At 41.6% G+C, this 18,838-nt stretch overlaps 1 protein-coding gene across 2 annotated transcripts in view; it reads right to left on the reverse strand.

Moving 5' to 3' along the window:
* Positions 1–4,548: 4,548 nt before the first annotated feature.
* The window catches only part of DGKI (diacylglycerol kinase iota), a 377,484-nt gene continuing 363,194 nt past the window's right edge, over positions 4,549–18,838 (reverse strand). For both annotated transcript variants that reach the window (XM_054692700.1, XM_037514044.2), the window contains 2 exons: positions 17,755–17,854; positions 4,549–14,581 (listed from right to left, as the gene is read on the reverse strand). In XM_054692700.1, the coding sequence (XP_054548675.1) occupies positions 14,465–14,581; positions 17,755–17,854 (217 nt within the window). In that variant the 3' untranslated portion in view covers positions 4,549–14,464. The remainder of the gene's footprint in view (positions 14,582–17,754; positions 17,855–18,838) is intronic.

Raw genomic sequence — 18,838 nt, forward strand, 5'->3', positions numbered from 1 at the left:
GATGCATGGATAAGAAAAGATGGTATATAGACAATGGAATGGAATACAACTTAACTGTATAAAAGGATTAGCTTCTACCATTTGTGGCAATGTGGATGGAACTGGAGAGGATTATGCTAAGCTAAATAAGTCAGATGGAGAAAGACAAATACTAGACAAACAGATATAGAAAAATAGATATCAAGAAACAAAACTAAGGGTCAGAAAGAACCAAATCAATAACAAAACTTAAAATCTGGCTATAGAATTGTGGTTACCAGAGGGGTAGGGTAACGGAGGAAGAAGTGGTGGAGAGATGGGGTCTAATGGAACATGGTAGAGAATTATTAGGCAATGGTGGTAGGCAGGATGTAAAGATAAACCTTTGTAGAGGTTGAAACTTAAAACCCCCAAAGAAGGTAACTTACGTATCACTGTCAAAGTGTGTGTCCCTTTAATTTTTTTGAGACAAACTATATTAGAGCTTCAAAGTCAGAATGAAGAGGATTAAATAAACCAATTTAAACCACTCCTAGTGATAGATCCCTCTTCTCTGGCCTGACCCCACTTCTAGTGCAAAGAATGGTCCTAACAACATGATAAGCACATCATCAATGTTATCATCCCCAGGATACTGTCATAGATAGACTTTATTGAGCACAGAGTACATACTCAGCATTTTGCCAACCAATAGCTCATCGAATGTCTACAACAACTCCATTGGTTGTTGGTGTTGTTTGCTACTATATTCCTGATGAGGAAACAGAGGCTCAGAATAAAAAAAGACCAGTTTCACCCAGTTTTTAATCAACCCCAAGGGCACCAAACCCAGGGCTGTCCACACCTATTGTGAAATGTCAAGCAGGGGGAAATCTCAATCCCTAATTAAATTGATCTGTGAAGGTGAAATATCCTTACTTGCCATCATTATCATATTTTCCATGTAGCGGTGACACACAATGGTTATTAACTATCTGTACTCTGTATAAGTTCTGATCCCTTCCATCTGTGTGATACTAAACTTTTAAGCTCTTTAAGCCTTTCAAGTGATAATCAGAGAGTTAGCAATATATGGTTCCTGTGCCAACCTCTGAAAATAAGCACACACAAAACATACTCAGGGGTTAAAGTCACAGATATCTTATGAAAGAATTATTTTGGATTAAAAACAATGCCTACCAATTATGAATATTGTGACAAATTCTGCTCAAACAATACACTTAGGGATGATGGCCTGGAGTAGGGGTCATTTCTGAAGCTTTAGCCATCTTTACAATGAGTCTTCTGTGAAAAGACATTCTTCAGAGAAATCTACCCCTTACACAAGAAAGAGTTCTTGAGATTGTTCACTGTATCATCTTGCTTTCCCAGGGAAAGCAAGAAACATACTCAGCTTCTCAGGTTCAGAATTGGGCTAAAATGCAGGTCTCCTCAGACCCCGTGTAGTTCCCTCTAGTACAAACATCTCTGTTTCATCCTACTCATGCCCTAGGTGTAATCCACAGAATTTGGACTTGGTATTGGCATACAAGTTGCAGATGGGGAGCCCCTGGGCTTTGCAAAAGTCTCCCTGTCACTCAGCCGTGTGATCTTGGTCAAATGTTTAAATCTCTTTGAACCAGTTTTTCTCTTTTGCAAATATGAAATTATTTCCTAGATTCTTATTGCTTCCGTAATATGTGACCCTACGACTTTCATCTCTCTGTGAATTACCCTCCACTTTTTACAAAGCACAGGGACCTTCTTTTTCCTTATTAAGATTCTCCGGATTTCTAGTGAATGATGTTGTCACCAAAATCCCAAACCAAACTAAGTAAAGGACAAAGCAGACATCTTCGGACAGGAAAGAACTCAGAAAATTTATTTCCCTAATCTCTAGATTTAAGATATAAGTAATGCTTAGGCACGAGCAAATTAAGAAACTAAGGAGTATGTGAGAATCAAGCAGTGATAAGACAAATGCAGAACTCAGAGAAGGAAATCCTAAGGCGATGATTGCATAGCATGCCTAGGCAACAGTTCACCTTGATCAGAAGAGGGGATTCTGCAAGGAATGCACTGAGGAGAAGATATGGAATAGATTCCCACAATTATTTGGAAGCTAGAGATACCAGTGGCATATTGAAAAAAAAAAGTGTATATCTTATATCTTTCAACAAGAACACAGAAAGGTAACTTAACACCAAGAGAAAGAGACTCATTAAAACTGACAAATGAAATAGGAAGCACAACAATCCAAAATAATGTACGAAAAGAAAAATGATTGAATCTGAAAGGCAGGCACATTCCTTCCATTGGCACAAGGTCAGGGTCTAGGGAGTTTTCAGAGAACAATTATCTTTGTAGCTGCAAGTTCCCGCTGCGGTCTGCGTCGTTAACGTGCCACGCCAATAAAACGCCATGTTCTTGGCTTTCGACTCAGCATAAAAAATAATTGACAACACATGGAACTTTTATGATACATACACCATACAATGCATTTTCACCACTAGTACAAGTTCGATGTGAAACTTTGCACAGGGAACACAGGTCACAGAAGTTGAGAAGGGGAAGAAGAGAGAAATCAAAGACAAGGATGCACTAAGAGTCACACAAAACCATCACAGCGATCACCTCTCACCGGTTTGGGTGCAGAGAAAGCAACTGAAGTGGGGAGACAGTCGATTCTAATGTTTGGGTTTTTTTTTAAGAAATAGAAGCCATGGGCTGAGTAGAGGATGGAAGTACAAATAAAGACAAGCCAAAAGGATTAACTAGGGAAGAGACAAACCAGCATCAAAACAGACATCAGCGTAAAAAAATAATAACAATACAAAATGCAACAAAACAAAAATAGACAATTCTAAATCGCAGACATCCTGCAGGGGAGCAGGAGAGGGATCAGAGGGAGGGAGGGAGGAGCCCAGGGGACTGAGGTGATGGTGCACGGGTGCCTTGGGGAAGGAAACTCTATGGGGACGACACCTGAGGGGGAGGAGGGAGCAAATATTGTATAAAAATGAACAATGATGTAAAAAATAAATTTAAAAAAATAAATTGTCAAAAAAATAAGTAAAATGCAAATAGGTACGGGAAAAAAAGAGTAATAGAAAACAAATAACCAGATTCACAGCATCAAAACAGACAAAATCAAAGAGTAACTCAAGCTTCATTTGTGGGTTTTCTCTTACTCTTTTTTCCTTCTGACTCTTCATCATCAATATGTGCAATCATATTAATCATGCATTTGTTTTCTGCCAGAATATTTTTAAATGATTTACTGAACGGTTCATTCCTCTTGCATGACATCTAGGGCAGTGGTTTCCAGTGTTCACGCACATCAGAATCACATACAGTGCTGGGTCCCAACACCAGAGATACTGGATAGAATTAAGGATTTTGAATTTTTAATAATTTCCCAAATGATGGTGCTGACGCTGCTGGCCCCAGTACCCCACTTTGAGAAGGCCTTCCTAGGGAACGCCTGGAAATATAACCTCATTCTGCTAAATGGAGTTTTCTGAATGATTTCTGTCTTTAAATAAAGTCTAGGTTATATGAAATAAAATAAGCTAGTTCAAAGTTTAAATCCTAATATGACTCCAACACTTAAAGAAAGTTCTTCAAGCCATAAATTTCTGCAGCCTTCAATAAATGTTGGGAAACTGGGGGTCACGGAGAGATTCAGTAGCACTGAACATGAGTTTTTACATTTGGTTTGTATGTATGTGTGTGTAGTTATATATACATGTATACACATATATAAATGTACATACTTATGTTTGCACACACATTTTTGTATTTTCTTCCTCCACTTGAAGGACCTGCAATCTGGAAGTTGTCTGCACGAAGTCATTTGTTGCATACATGATATCCTCAAGCCAATTCTGTAATAGAATCCTTAAAGAAACCTGAATAAGAATCTCTGCATAATTTGTGAGGATAGTAGTGCGTCGCTAATTTTAAATCCTGACTCTGGAAACAAAGGAAAATCTCACTAAGCCTTGACTTAAATATTATTCAGGAAAAATCATTCATTGTATGAAGGTCCGTTTAGAGAAAACATTTTTCTTCTCGCAGGTATAATTTTAGGCCATTTTGCTTCTGATCCTAAAGTTAAACTTTCAGGGGATGAGTTATTTTCAAATGGGGAAATAGACCCCAAAGTTCTTGGTCATCCTTTTAGTTTCTGCCTGCCTTAACAACCAATTATTTTCTTACCTTCTGATTTTGAAAATCTAATTTAACCACTGTTATGGACAGCATCCACACCGACGACATCTAACAGCCAGCCACGGAAGAAATTAATTATATTTCTTAATTTTTATTCTGTACATTTCCACACAATTCACAATACAGAAAAAGTGTCCAAAAAGTAACTGTAACTAGTCAATTTCCTTTTCAGAGATTAATTCAATCTCTCAAATTAATTCCATTGAAAATCTCTGTAGAGCAACACAGTGATCAAGATACTTTATATAAATAGGAAATGCAAGAAAATTAGGGAAAAATACTTTATGACTTTGTTACAAAAAACTCCAGTCTCCCCTTCCCCATCCCACCCAACCCTCCCTCCCTCCCGCCGTTTCATATTACCTGGATCCCACTTGACCTGGAAATAAAACTTCATCATCCTACTGCCACAGCTACTTTTTTTTTTTTAATTCCACCTGCTAGCTGGCAGCTTTGCAAAAGCATGGCTCTGAGATGTCATAGGGCAGAATCAGAAATCATGAAAGAGCCCTTTATAGTGTGACTATAACTCCGCAGACAGAAGCAGCCTTGGAGAGTGGCTACCCATGGCCAAGGATCTGGATATCCAGGGAACTTTCCCACTTAGAAATCAGATTTAAAATGAAACATATCCATTCTTATGGAACCGAGAGTGTCCTCTATCCCTAGCTTACAGAAATGGCTTGCTTTATTTTGAATCAGCCATGACCCATATGACATTCAGATTGATGGTTGCCCATTTAACCACGAGTAATTAAAACACACACACGCTAAAAAAAGCCAACATGGCTAACTTTTATTGGGACTAATTTGGACCCTAACTTTTCAAAGATGTGTTCTACAAAATATTCTATTGTTCTAGAATATTTTTGTCTACAAAGCTTCCAAGTCTCATTCCTTGGGATGGTGAAAACCCCACATTTCCCAGCTCTCAATCAGATGTCAGCAAACATCATTGTAGGTTCTGGTTAACTTGGGAACTGGGTTTGCACTGAGAGCCTTGGTCCAACCCTAGGGGAGGGGAGCAGCCAACTGAAAATGTGATTATTAATAAACCCCAAAAGGTCAGCAACCATTTGGATTCATTAAAACAGGTGTAGTAAATATGAAAGCCAAAACATCTTGTAAACATGATAAATCTCACCAGAATATTTGAGAGAATTACCCATACATTTAAAACTTAAAAAAAAAAAAAGTACACCAATTTATGGCTATCGTCTGTTTAATTTTACAACAAAAGGCAATGTATAAACCTCTCCTCACTTTGATTTCTTTTAAAAAGTAAAGGTTATATATAAACCCCAAAGTATGAAGGCCTTAGCCTCAGAATTTACAAGGATTGGATATATTTAGATTTGTGAAGAACTCCCTAAACTGTCCTCATTTTTCTCAAATTTTATCATAGACCAATATGAAGCAATGGACAAGTCTGACCTGCCATGAGCCCTTGGGGAAACACCTTCAGAAAATAACCCAGTCCTCTGGCAATCTCTCTGAGAAAGTTCTACTAGCAGAACCATTTCCCCCGCCCTGCTCCACAATAACCTAATTCTAAGTTGCAGAGATTAAAAATTTCACAACTGATACTACTTGAAGCCACTCTGAGGAAGTTTAATCTTTTTCTACACCTTCTGAATTTGCTTTTAATGAGCATAAAAGTTTGCTAAGTTCTCTATTTGGGGGTTGTCACAGCAATTGAATTAAGACTTGCATGTCATAGTATTCTACGCTTGAGAATCATTTGTTTCTCCTGTAGCTCAGCGCTTCCAGGGGTTTGAGGGAGATGGTGGAAGTAGTTTTCCAAGCAAGATTCCAATAATAAGCCCATTTCTTAAGACTTGGCTCAAGAGTGAATTCCTCCCCCACATAGACAACTTGAGATCTAGGTGCTCAGGCCTTATGAATACAGAAGGAAAGGTGAGAGATTAAAACTAGAGTTCACATATTACAGAAACACTACGGAGCCACAGGCCTAGTGATGTGAGGTTAGTGTCAACTCATCACTTAATGATGATTAGTAATAGACATTGCCTCCATGTCTCGTTATTACAGAAAATACAGAGAAATCCTGTCCTTTCAAATCCCAGTTCCCACTACACAAACAAAACAACAAATGTGTGTAGAAAGTAGGAAAGTGGATATTACACCCTTTGTTCAATTTCTGACCTTGTGATTTCTAAGCTTTTAATTTCTGAACTTGTGACTATTCTGTCTTAGTAGATATATTGTTCAAGAAATTTTGGAACTGGCTAGCAATGGGCAGTGTGTGTGTGTGTGTGTGTGTGTATGAGTGTGTGTGTGTGTATGTGTGCATGCGTACAAAGCAAACATTTTTAGGTCATGAAATACCTACTTTTTTAAAAGCTCTGGGATATATTTGCAATGACTTGAGTTTTTACGAAAAAGCTTTCAATGCTTTCTATATGGCAGGAATTTAGGAGAAAAGAAGTAACTCTAATTGACTTACGCTCCAGTCTAAAAAATCATAGAAATCTAAACCTGGAAAATACCAGAGAAATACTTAGTCTAAGCTCACTCACAATTAAGTAATTGCTTTTACATGATCCCTGAAATCGCTTGTTCATATTTTCATTTAAAGATTAGAAGAAACACCAGCAGCACTAACTTTGCTTTATTTTTGAAGAAAATTTAATCCATTTTTCCTTGATACAATGTTGAGGAAAAATTAAATCTTTATTTAAGTCATAAAGTCACCTCTTTTCATGTCTGGTCCTGATCTCTTCTGTCCTCATTGCATTTTTCAAATTGTTTGCCCTATAGAATGTGAATCTTCGAGATCAACTTAATCACTTCCTTCACAGAATAGGTTTCTATTCCGAAACCACTTTTGCCTTCTTTCCAGATCAAACATTTCACTTCTACATAGTCACTGATCTGCCCATATAGATGCTTTGTAAAAACAGATTTGGCACTGAGGAAGATTTCAGATCTTTTGCTCGTTCTATTTCAAGGGCAGTGTAACTTCTTGTAGGTGTGTGAGAATTCTGGCCAGTGACTTTGATGACAGCTTGGTCTTGCATCCCTACCCATAAACTCAGAGCAATGGCAATGTTCTCAACACTTTTAGGTACAGCATTCTAAAACATTCCAGGAGTGACTTCCAAAGAGAGAAAACAGTACTAATGATTTTAAATGCAGAGAATCAGCAGCCAGAACGTCACCCCCCTAAACCCCCCCTGGTACCAAAACATTTGATCTTTTTCTCTTCTTGAAATATATCCAACGTGATAAATCTCTATTTGAGAGCAAAATCTCTTGAGTTTTTTACTTCATATTCTCCCTCCATTACAATCAACTCTTGCTATGGGATCTTAGAAAAATATTTTTTTCCAAGGAGGCGCCTTCTGGGTTATGGAAATTTAAATGATTGTTGGGAAAGAAGGCAATAGTGGAAATTATTTCCTTAGAAAATATCTACTGCAGACATGTTAGCCTGTAATTTCTAGAGATTAGTTCTGGCTACAGTTCTACCATTTACTACACAAATCTGTGCAAGTTGAAGTCACTGCTCTGAGATTCCATGTATTTATCTAAAATGTATCATCTGCATTATCCACCTGGTAGGGTGGTGTTAAAGTTAAGAAATGTCAAAATGCATCCAAATACTAAAGCACTAAATTTTAAAATAAATATTGAAATTATAGTGAATAAACAGTATAGATTTGAGTTGCTTAAGCAATTTTCTATTGAAAACTATATGTACTTCCCTCAAGGATTGAGAATCATGACAGTTTCGGCTGCTCCCTCCACCAAAGAGTCTTATTTCAGATGTCATTTGGCTCCAAATGTTGAAACTTAGGGGAAAATGGATGGGGAAGCCAGGGCCGCTGCTTTCTTCTTTCCATTGGGGAAGGCTTCCCTTGCAATTATCATGCCAGCAGCAAAAGTGCTTTCCCTAATTGCCTTCCATGTACATTTACTTGGCTCCCAAATATCTTTTAGGCAGTTTTTCTGTGGTTATATTAGATTACATTTAATTCTAAGAATATCAAATCACAGCACTTTTTATATTGGATGGATTGCAAAACAGATTTTTTTTAATAAGACTTTATATGAGAGCCTAAGGATACTCATAAAAATCCATAATGCTTCCAGACATGGCTTAAAGTTATAACTCTTAGTATGTTTTCTTTTCACTGGCTTATTAATTCATGCAAAGTTGATTTTCAAAGGTTATAGGTGATAACGAAAGGTCATTCTCCCCAAGATTTTAAAGGCTCTCATGACGAAGTGATGTTTTAAAGATTAAAAGTCAAGATTTTCATAAAATTTTAAATGTAATCCTGCTTTCCACAAAGTCATTCTGAAAGAAAGAATCTACACCTCCCAGGATCTAAAGCAGGCCCTCAGATGACACACATCAAATGGGAACACCTCTAAGGTAATCGTGTGATGCCTGTTCAAAGATTCCCAGGGGCTGGAAGTTTACAAATCCATTTCATTCCACTTTTGGACAATATGTAGTCTCCTGATTTACATGTACTCAAAACCCACTACAACTGTTGCATATTGCTTCTAGTTCTGTCCTTGAGAAATAAGGAAACGAATTTCAGCTTTCATTTTAGTAGTGTTCCTGTCTTAAAGTCTTGGTTTCAAATATATTTTAAGAACAGTACAAAGCTTCCAAGGAAAAGGAAATACAAAAGATAATTTCATCATCATATTCATATTCCCATTTCAGATTTCACAGAGTGACTGGCAAACATGGACTGACTTATACCCCCGGTGTGAGCCCGCCTAGTCTCCTGGGTTCTTCTGTCCAGAACTTATCACATGGAATTTGTCTTTTCTCCTAGGTTGCCAGTTCCATGATATCAAGAGGTTATATCTTGCATTCATGCTTATAACCTAAGTATGGTGTCTGCAGCAGAGCAAGAGATAACTATATATTTTTCAATAGGTGGTTAAATACATGAACGTATGACTGATTCATGAAGACGGCACTGCATGCATAATGATTGCATACACACAAAAACGGACTCTGGAATAGAGCCACCATGAGGATAGTATCTAATATTCAAATCTCCACTTAAAAAATGCAATGCTGGAAAAGCCTAGGAAATGTTTTTGCTTTCTTTTCGGGGGTCAGTCCAGTGACTCTTGGTGTCCTGGGAGAGCAGGTCATCAAAGGCATGACACCCAGCTTAGCTCCCATATTAAGGCTCCTCATTCAACTGTGGCGAGACAGCCTGACCTCCACAGCCAGCTGGGGGTAGGGGGAGGGAGACCGGGTAGAACACATACACAATCCAGCCATCCCTCCCTACTTCCAGGGGACTTGTGGGGAGAGGGTGACACACACTGATGATAACATGAACATAGAAGCCACCAAGAGTGTGTGTTCTCAAGGCATGACTCGGTCAGAAATTTAGAAATGTCTTAGAAAATTTCTTAGAAAAACAAAGACTAAACCTATCTGGTACATGACTTCTCAGAATAAGGCTTGTAATGCTATGAAATGACCAAGACAAGAGGACACCGATTTATAAAGGGCACAATGAATACCTGTCCTGGAGGGCAATTTCATTTTGATCCATATGAACACAAAGTCTAGGGGAGATTTTGGCAGCTCTATGACAAAATGATTGAAGGTGGCAGGAGATCCAAAAGCAGGACAATTGCCACAGTCAGAATATTGCAGGGACTTGGGATGAACAACAGTGAGGACCAGGAAAGGGGAGCAACCAAAGTCAACTGGAGCATCTTGGTAAAGAAAAACCACACAGCACTTACAATCAGCTGAATATGGAGTTCAGAGAACGGGGAAATTAAAGATGCAGAGATAGTTCTATCAAGACCTGGAGCAGAAGCTATTTTGTACTAAATAAGTGTCAAGGATTAATCAGAAAGCTAATGGACATTTTTTTTTCCCCCGAAAATGAAAAGAATCCATTCAATCAGGGCAATTTTAGTTGTTTTACTGGATGGCTAAGATGAGCCATGTTAACAATAATCTATTCTTATTTTTAAATAGCATAACTGAATAAAATATTCAGCTGCTCTTAGTGATTTCATTACCTACTCTTACTGGCAAGAAGTCAGCCTCAGTCTCATACCTCAGCCTACTCATACCTCAGTCCATATCCAAGTTACTACACCTTCCTGGCAGGAGTTTACCCTAAATGGAATATCATTAGGCAACCTCCTGAGTGACCATCCTATAAACTCAGCTTTGTAAGTGGTATAAGCATCACAGAAGAAGGAACTCTCCACTTGAGATCCCAAAAGAACAGAGGCAAGTCTCTGGGCTCAGGGAGATTTCTGCTTTGTGGAAAGTGAAATAATCACAAGACCTCTTGGTGAGGGATTTTATGGCACAGGCAGGAGCAAACGCCATGTGCAGGTGAAGAGCAGCAGTAAGAGAACTGAGCTGAATAACAGTGTTAACTACAAAGAATACAGGAACATTCTCTGCTACCTTATCTTTGCCTGTGGGTGTTATTATACATATACAGATGGTGAGCACGCTTCTAAGATGTTTTCTTTTGTTTTAATCCTATGCAATATATGTGCGTATAGTCTACATACACATATATGTGTGGAGATAAATACATCTCTATATATGGAGGGCTTGTGTATGTGGAATGTTCTGACATAACGTATAAGCAACAACGTAGAAAGTGCTAACACAGCTTGTCTCTGGGGAGTGTGACCACAGACACCACACCAGCACACCCACCCTGGTTTCGCATGTGATACTTAACATGTGGTGCTAGCCCTTTCTATAAGAGGCATGTTCTACTTTTAGGATTGAAAACTCTAAATATTAAAAATAAAATCAACAAGTAGAAAAATGAAACTGTTGTCCCACATGTTCTAAGACACGGGTATTGTAAGGAGTCTTGTAAGTAAATTTCAAAAATCCTTTAGGCAAAGAAACTCTTGCCAGGTCCAAATGAAAATTAACTACCTGTTGAGTATCTCTCAACACAAACAGATCTGCTGAGCATTGAAAAGGCCAGGCATTAGGAAAAGAGAAGGAGCAATTGGGTGTGTGAGATTTTCCATCAATCATCACTAATTTTATGTCTATGTAAATGCCAGCCCCATGCTGTCTCAGAAATCACACTGGTTTCGGGTTAGTGCCTCTGCAGGGATAACCAGAACCCTCAAAGTGAAATTCCCAACTGTGGTATTTATTTACTTCTTGACTTCTGTTCTTTATCAAGTCCTTGAATGTGACAAAGCAGAGCTTTGCTGGGTTCCACTTCATTAAATGTGCAACCCTGAAATATCAGGCTTCAAAACTGACCACCTTTAAGGTTGCGTACTGTTGTCTTTTCACAACTCTCCATTCTACCAGCCTGATCTAAAAATGGAATTCCAGAGCAAATGAGGCTAGCACACAAAAGGCTCTGCTGAGTCAAACACAGAAGAAGGTGAGCAGAGGCAGCTACTCTTTGCAGTTCTGTCTCGGTAGGTTTTGCAGAAAATGATATTTCTATGGGTTTGCAGTTTTATGTCTTTTAAATTAAACTTATGAGAGTTTCCGGAGCAGGGTGAGACCATTTGCTCCTGTTCTTCCTGGTGGCCCATTAAAGGGAACAACACCTTCTACCTCAGCTGAGTGGGGAACTCCTGGAGCATCTGGCCTGTGATCTTTTGAAAGTCCAGACTGTCACCTGCAGTGATGAATTTAAAAAAGAAATGTGCTACAGGAAGTAGATTGAATGTTGAAGCCATTAAATATGTAATGGTTTTGCTTATTTTTGATGTTCATTTTTGGAAAGGCTGGGTCCTGGAGGTGTTTGCTTTTTCAAAGAGAGATTTGCCTTGGTCAAATATTGCTCCCCATCAATAATGTTGGACTGACTCTAATGCTTTTTTTTTTTTATTTTTTCTTGGTCTGGAATGATTTCCAAATGTAACAGGACGCCTCCAGTCATCAGTACCTCATCTATTTTCATACCAGGGATTTACTGGTGACTTCAATTGGAGTTATTTGAATTGGCCCATAGCCACCTAATCCCTAAATTTTCTCTGAGCTGCTTTGAAGCATCCCAGGAAATATGAGATGGTAGTTGGTTAAAAAAAATAGATCCTTCATCCCAACAATGACAGAGGGGCGACAGACGATGTGTCCAAATGCTTGGCTCCATCTAGGAATGGAAGGCACCAGCCAAAGCCAGATTCAGTCTGTTTTAAGGATTATATTTCTGTCATCACAACATCTCCTTGACAGTCCTACCAACTGAAAGACTCCCGGCAGAAGTCCCAGTGATTAAACTCTTCTGGAATATATTTTTTTTCCAGCTTCTGGAAACAATCTACTGAGTCCCTCCTTTCCTCACTGTAAAACCCAAGAGCTAGTTCCATTTCTAAGACTGACAGATGGAACTAGATTTCTCACAGCCAACCCAACCTCCTGCAACCAGGAATAACGCTCAACTTTTGATTTTGATGAAGACGAAGGGGAGACTTAGCCCCCATCCACTGAGAGGTTGTTCTCATGAAATACAGCACGTATTCTTTCAACATGGTGATCTCTGATCAAAATGTGACTCAAATAAGCAACATGGCATCACTGGAATTTAAATGAAATTCTGAGAAAGGACCGCTCAGGTTCACATGCAGAAATGGAACAGGGGAGGGACTCTGCCTGTGTCCATAAGCAAAGGGCAGAAAGCTCGGAGGACACCCATTCCAGTCTGAAACGAAACCCTTGGTCACCCATTTTCACGCTGATGTATACCCAAGTCAAGTTGACATTTTCACCCAAAGCTAGATGACTTTTCCCATTGATACCTTAGTGATCACAGAGTCCCAAATAGAGGTACCGTGAGGACCATCAGATCTGTGGCAGGGTTAGAAAGTGCAATTTCAAGGCCAGGCAGATATTTCTGGCTGGGCTCCCACAGTGGTTTGTACTGAGAACTATAGTCAGGGAAGTAGAGAATAGAATATACTAGACTACCCCATCCATGAAAACGGGGCCACAGTGCGGTTAGATGCCAACTTGGACCTGATAAGTAGAAGGCGAGGCATCCGTCAGGAAGATCCAGGCATCCTGGAAACTGGCAGTGGAACTCATAAAACAAGGCTTTGTCCTGGAGACAAGGCTGGCTTGGGGTAATGAAAACCAAAACTAAGAAGGAAAATCTAAAATGCGCTGCCTCTCACCACCGTCCCCAAGAGTCTATCCTTATTAGCCTCCGTGCCACATTCCAATTCCAAGCAAGACTGTTTTCTTGCTTAACTGTGTTATTTTGACATATGTTGCTACTTTTGCTTTTGCTGTTTTATTTCATGTCGATTAGCCTGCTTTCTATTATTACTCAAAGTTTGGAAGTAAACGCTGTCATAGTGCTGCATTTCCTGTAACCACAGTTCCCACACATGGTTTTCTGCTCTGCAATTTAAGCAGCACTTAAAATTGAGCTGCTCGGCCAACTAGCCATGGGCCTTTGTTTCATTTCTTGCTCATCTCTCTTGCAGCAAAAGGCAGAGATGGCTACGCACAGGCAGTGCGGAGCTATGCAGACAGCCCAAGCCGAGCCAGCCCTGCAGGGCGACAGCTAACAGTGCCGCAACCTGGGCCGAGCCCTGGTTACCTCTCTGAGGTCCCTGTGAGCACAGACAACTCCCATGCCACCTCACCATACCTCAGAGATATAGCACACGAGCTAGCATGACCCACGTGGACTTCCCAGTCCCTCTAAAATCAAAAGGGACTGTGGATGGGCAAGACATGCAAACCGTCACTAAGCAGTCTGGGTGGAGTCAGACTCAGGAAAGGAAGCGGTTTGACAGTTCTGTTTCTGCAGGACATCCAGAGGGTTTTTAAAAGACCTTCAGACAGTCTTGCGGTCTTCAAAGGCTGGATGTAAAGAGACTCGTATCCTATTTTCTGAATGGGTGGGGGGGTCGCAGTAGAATTGCGCGGTACCGGGCGAGGATGAAGGCAGAGGGGAGAAGGGGCTGGTACCATTTATATGAACATCCTTTGAATCTTTAAAATAAATTATACAGGTGAACACAGAAGTTCATGCTACTTGCTGGAAGCAGTAAGGATCAAATTCTGTGGAACTCGTATTCCACACATCCCCAGGTACCCTGCTTCATCCTCACGGGCTATCCGGTTCTCGGGTACATTTTGGTAGCCCTTAAAAACTGGTGGCATGGTCCCAGATAGATTCCTGCAGGAGAGAGACAGGTACATGGATTCCATCAGCTTCTTCCAGGGGGGCTACCCCATCGCCGGGCGGGCACAGGTGATAGGCTTGCTCAGGTTCTCTTTACCCAGCTACCAGGGTCAGACAGCAGTCTCCAGGTCCTCATGGCCAAGGATCTTATAGTTTAGGCGACTTTCTAGGTAAGCGGCTAGATCCGGGTCCCCCGCCTGCTGTGCTCTGTCTTGAGGTGTCTTACCCTGTAGGTAACAATGGGAAGGAAAGAGACACAAACACTTGGGATGAGATGAAATAACAGAGATAATTCCCAAAGAAGGATCTTTCCATGTTAATTGTTTAAGAGCCCAGAAACCACATTTAAGTCCATTATCTGATACAAGGATCACACTGAGCGAGCGTGAGAGGAAAGTTCCAGAGACGTATTTCTTTTGATACGGGGGCTGGCATCTAGGGAAATGGAGGGGCACAGAGTCTGAGCAGGAAAAAAATGTGGCAAGGAGATTTCTGGAACCTAGATGCTTTTTGGAAGAAGTGTGGGGGTGGATATGAATAAATAGGAAAACAGGCTTTTGGATGTGTCATTTAGGGTTTCTTTCAGTGTGCTGATCTCTGGGGAGCAACAAGCAGAGAATGGGAGGAAGAGATGGTTGTAAACAATCTAAAGGATCCCAAAACTTCACTAACTTCTCCCCATTTGGAGCTATCCCATCTTTCCAAAAGCGAGCTGCTCGCTGTCTATATAATAGTGAGGGAGGCTGATTTTAAAAATTTCGGCAACGTAGACAAGCATAAGAAGAAAATAAACTCACCAACAATTCCACTAAGCTAAACAACCACCATTAACCTTTCATCGAGTAAGTATTTTGTCTTTTGAGAACGCTATTATTTTTATCAAGACACAACTATATTTATATATATGCTGTTATAGAATGTATTTTTTCGCTTAGTAGTACATCAGACTTTTTATGTCAGTAACTGTTCCACATGGTCATTTTGAACAATCATATGATTTCTTGCAGCCAACTACAATGCTATGTGGATATATGTACACACACACACACACACACACACACACTTGAGATGAAGCCAATGAGAGAGTCCATGGTAGGAGGAGGGAGGGTCTTCATTCTTTCAAAGGCTTATAGGTATTACTTAACCCTCCTTGAAGCTTGTAGTTTTTGTTCAAGGGTATAGTTGTATCTATCTAAAAGTGATCTTAAGTTCTAAGGAAAGGGGAGAGGCATGGCCATTGTACCAAAGGAAAATCTCCACCCGTAAGTTTTACAAAAATTATCAAAGACTTCTCGGCCTCCCTGTCAGCGATCACCATGGATGGTGTGGGCTTGAATGAAGCTGCTCTTAGTGGCCTGCAAGGGTGTGTGAGATGAAGACAAGGCAAATAACAAGAGCTCTGGACTCTAAAATTCGACTTTAGTTGGGAATTGACTTTTAATCACTAGTTTAAAGTTGCTATAATTTTTATTCCATTTGTTTATGAGATTATTTCGCTTCTACTTCAGTATTAATGAGGCTGGAATTCTCACTTCCAAATCCTCAGAGAGATGGACCAGGTTGACTTCTGAGTTGATTTTTAAGGAGCTATTCTCTATCAAAAGAAATTCTCAAGATGCTGCTTCTCACTAAAAATATTTCAGCAGATCTGGCCATAATTATCATATTTGACTTCCACCTACATCAAATTCCGGAGTGGAAAAATGAAAGAATTGCTAAAAAGGATGAAACACAACATATTACTGCATATGTTAAATCTGTAGACCACAATGTGGAGCGAAAACTTTAATTATCACAATAGCACGTGTGGTATGATTTTATATTTAAAAAGAGACAGAAGAACAGACACACTCAAATGGGAAGAGAGATCATTAAAATGTTAACAGCATTTAGATGGTGGGATTTCTAACAACTCTTGTTTCTTGTATTTTTCTGCATTACTAGAAGTTTCTATGTTAGAATGCGCTATATTTATCGTTAAAATAATAAAGTTATTTGCATTTTGGGAAAAAGCATATAAATACATGACAAAAATAGGAAGGAATTTTAAAGGACATTGAATCCATTTATCTGATTCAGAAACAAAAACACAGAAAAGGCTGCCGGCCTCTGCTGCCCAGTTTGTATTCACCCCTCAATTTCACGTTGCGCCTCCTTTCACGATCTGAACTGAGTACAAGACCAGCCTTTTGTGTGATAAACAGGCATCTGTCCTGCTGTTGACTGACGGGGTGCATGCAGCAAGGCCACCCCCACCCCAACTCATTGGCCCGCCCTGGTTTGTGTTTCTCTGTCAGGTTATATATCAAAGCACCTGGGTGCAAATATCACCTGGAGAATATCACAGTGAGCAGTTAATCATGTAGCAGACTCGCTAGAATCCAGGCTGTGCTTAGTGGTGTGATGGCCTGGGAGGCACTGGGCAGCCGGGACCTCAGTGGCCTGCACTGGGCTCACACTGGCTCGCTCTCTCTCACTCTCTCCTGCCCCAGGTCAATGTCACTGAGCTACAACGCCTCCTTTTCTCCAGCCTTCCCCTGGTGCTCTCTGTGAAGTGAACACGCCAGGAGCAGCCTGACATCTGGCTTCCAGAGTTTCTGCTGATGCTTCACCTCTGCCTGCGGCCTTTCCTGACCTAGGTTGCCACAGCTGTCCCTCTTCTTACTCTTCTCACTGCCTGATTCTGAAGGTATAACACCCATAACCCAGAGGGACAGGACTTTTGTTGTGGGGGACGATCCTGCTCCAGGCCACAGTGCCTGGGTGTCAAGCAGATGGCACACCCGCGTGTGAAAGTTGCTGGGCTGGGCACGTGACTCTCCTGCATCTATCTAAAGGAGCAACTCCCAACCTTGTGGGGTTAACTTTTAGGGGAAAATATAAGAAAACAAAACATTTAAGACATAAAGGCACCAGAGTTAAGACTGTAACCATCTCAAAGCCAGGCCACACCATCCTGGGAGCCAACAGCAGTCACTTTGGCACCATGTCAGTCTTGATTTTCGGTGATGCTGCATGAAGTCGCTGAAGGAAAAACCCCAGGGGCTTCTCAGGAGCCAGGCCTATGTCTTTCAACATAGTCCCGGACCCTGCTCCTGGGGCTCTGGATCTCACTCCCCTCAACTCAGCTGCTGGCATCCGATGGGAGGACAACCCCGAAGCCTCCAGGCCCGCAAGCTCAGGGGTTTACAGAGCCCCCAGCCCACACGCACCCTCCCTTTGTGCTTATACATTTAAATTGCAGTTTCTCCAAATAAGCACTTTATTTTTTCCTCCTTTTTCCAGAGCCCCAGGCACTTCCACAAGCACAGAGAGGATGCCTTGGCTGCGGGCACAAGTGGAGGCCGTGGCGCTGGCCATCTTGTTGGGGGGAGATGCTTGCGCTGGCGCAGCCAGTTACCTTGGAGTCCGTCTTTCTCAGGGATGCTCCTGCGTCCACCAGAAGCTGGCACACGGCCCGGTTCCGCTGGCAGGCAGCCTTGTGCAGCGCAGTCTCACCCCTAAATCAAAGATGAAATGGGAAACCACCCATAGAGGAGCTGGGGGCAGGGCTGGGAGTGGAGGTGTGGGCGGCAGGGGGGTGGGTAGAGGAGTGTGAGACCTTGCTGCGATGTGCTGGGCTCCAGGGCCTCTTTCCTATCAGGGTGGGGGTGAAGGCTGCCAGGCACAGTCGGGACGTGGGTGAGGGAGTCTAGAAATACCTCGAGTTAGTCATCCACTAACCATAGTATCTGACGCCAGCCTCTTTCCTAAACAGTGCTGGCTGACTGGGCTCAGTGGTCACATTTAAACTACTGATGTCAGGTTCAGGGGACACTCAGTGGCACTGTTACACAGGCCGGTGTGTGCAAATGGGTCTCAATGCTGGGGAGCAATTCTGTCCATGTGGGCATCTATTCAGAGCATGAGGGGCTCTAGATGAAGCATGGCAGGAGTAGCAGGGGGTGGGGGCCACTGAGCACCCACACCACATACCCTCCTCACTCCCCCAACTGCATACACAGTGCTCGGCAGACCCCCCTCTGGCCCTATGGGGAATATCTCCTGGCCACACCCACTCTGCCTTACCCCCAGATTCCTTGTGAGTAGCAGGTGGAACGGGTGGGATGCAGGGGATATTCGGGAGCAGGGGGAGCACTTAGTGCAGAAGCCAGAGCTGTTCCCAGTCCAGAGCAGGCCTAAGGCCAGCCACTCGGCAGGCAGGCCAGGGGAGTGCCATTGTCTCTTCACTAACAGGGAGGTCAGGGAGGAGGAAATTCCCATTCTCGGTCCAAAATTGAAAAGACACTTAACACAAAGCATTTCCTAGATAATCAAAAGCAGTCCTTAGAGAAGGGAAACTGAGTGGGTCCCTACCCTGCCAGGAGGATGTGCGGTGCCTGGACAAGCTTTGTGGAGCAACGGGAACTTCTTCTGTGTCTAGTAATTCATAGCTACACCCCTTCCCTTCACTCTGGCCTCATCTACCTTCCCCCACCAAACCT

This window comes from Talpa occidentalis, unplaced genomic scaffold, assembly GCF_014898055.3.
Source record: "Talpa occidentalis isolate TD23 unplaced genomic scaffold, MPIMG_talOcc4v2.1, whole genome shotgun sequence".
Lineage (NCBI taxonomy): Eukaryota > Metazoa > Chordata > Mammalia > Eulipotyphla > Talpidae > Talpa > Talpa occidentalis.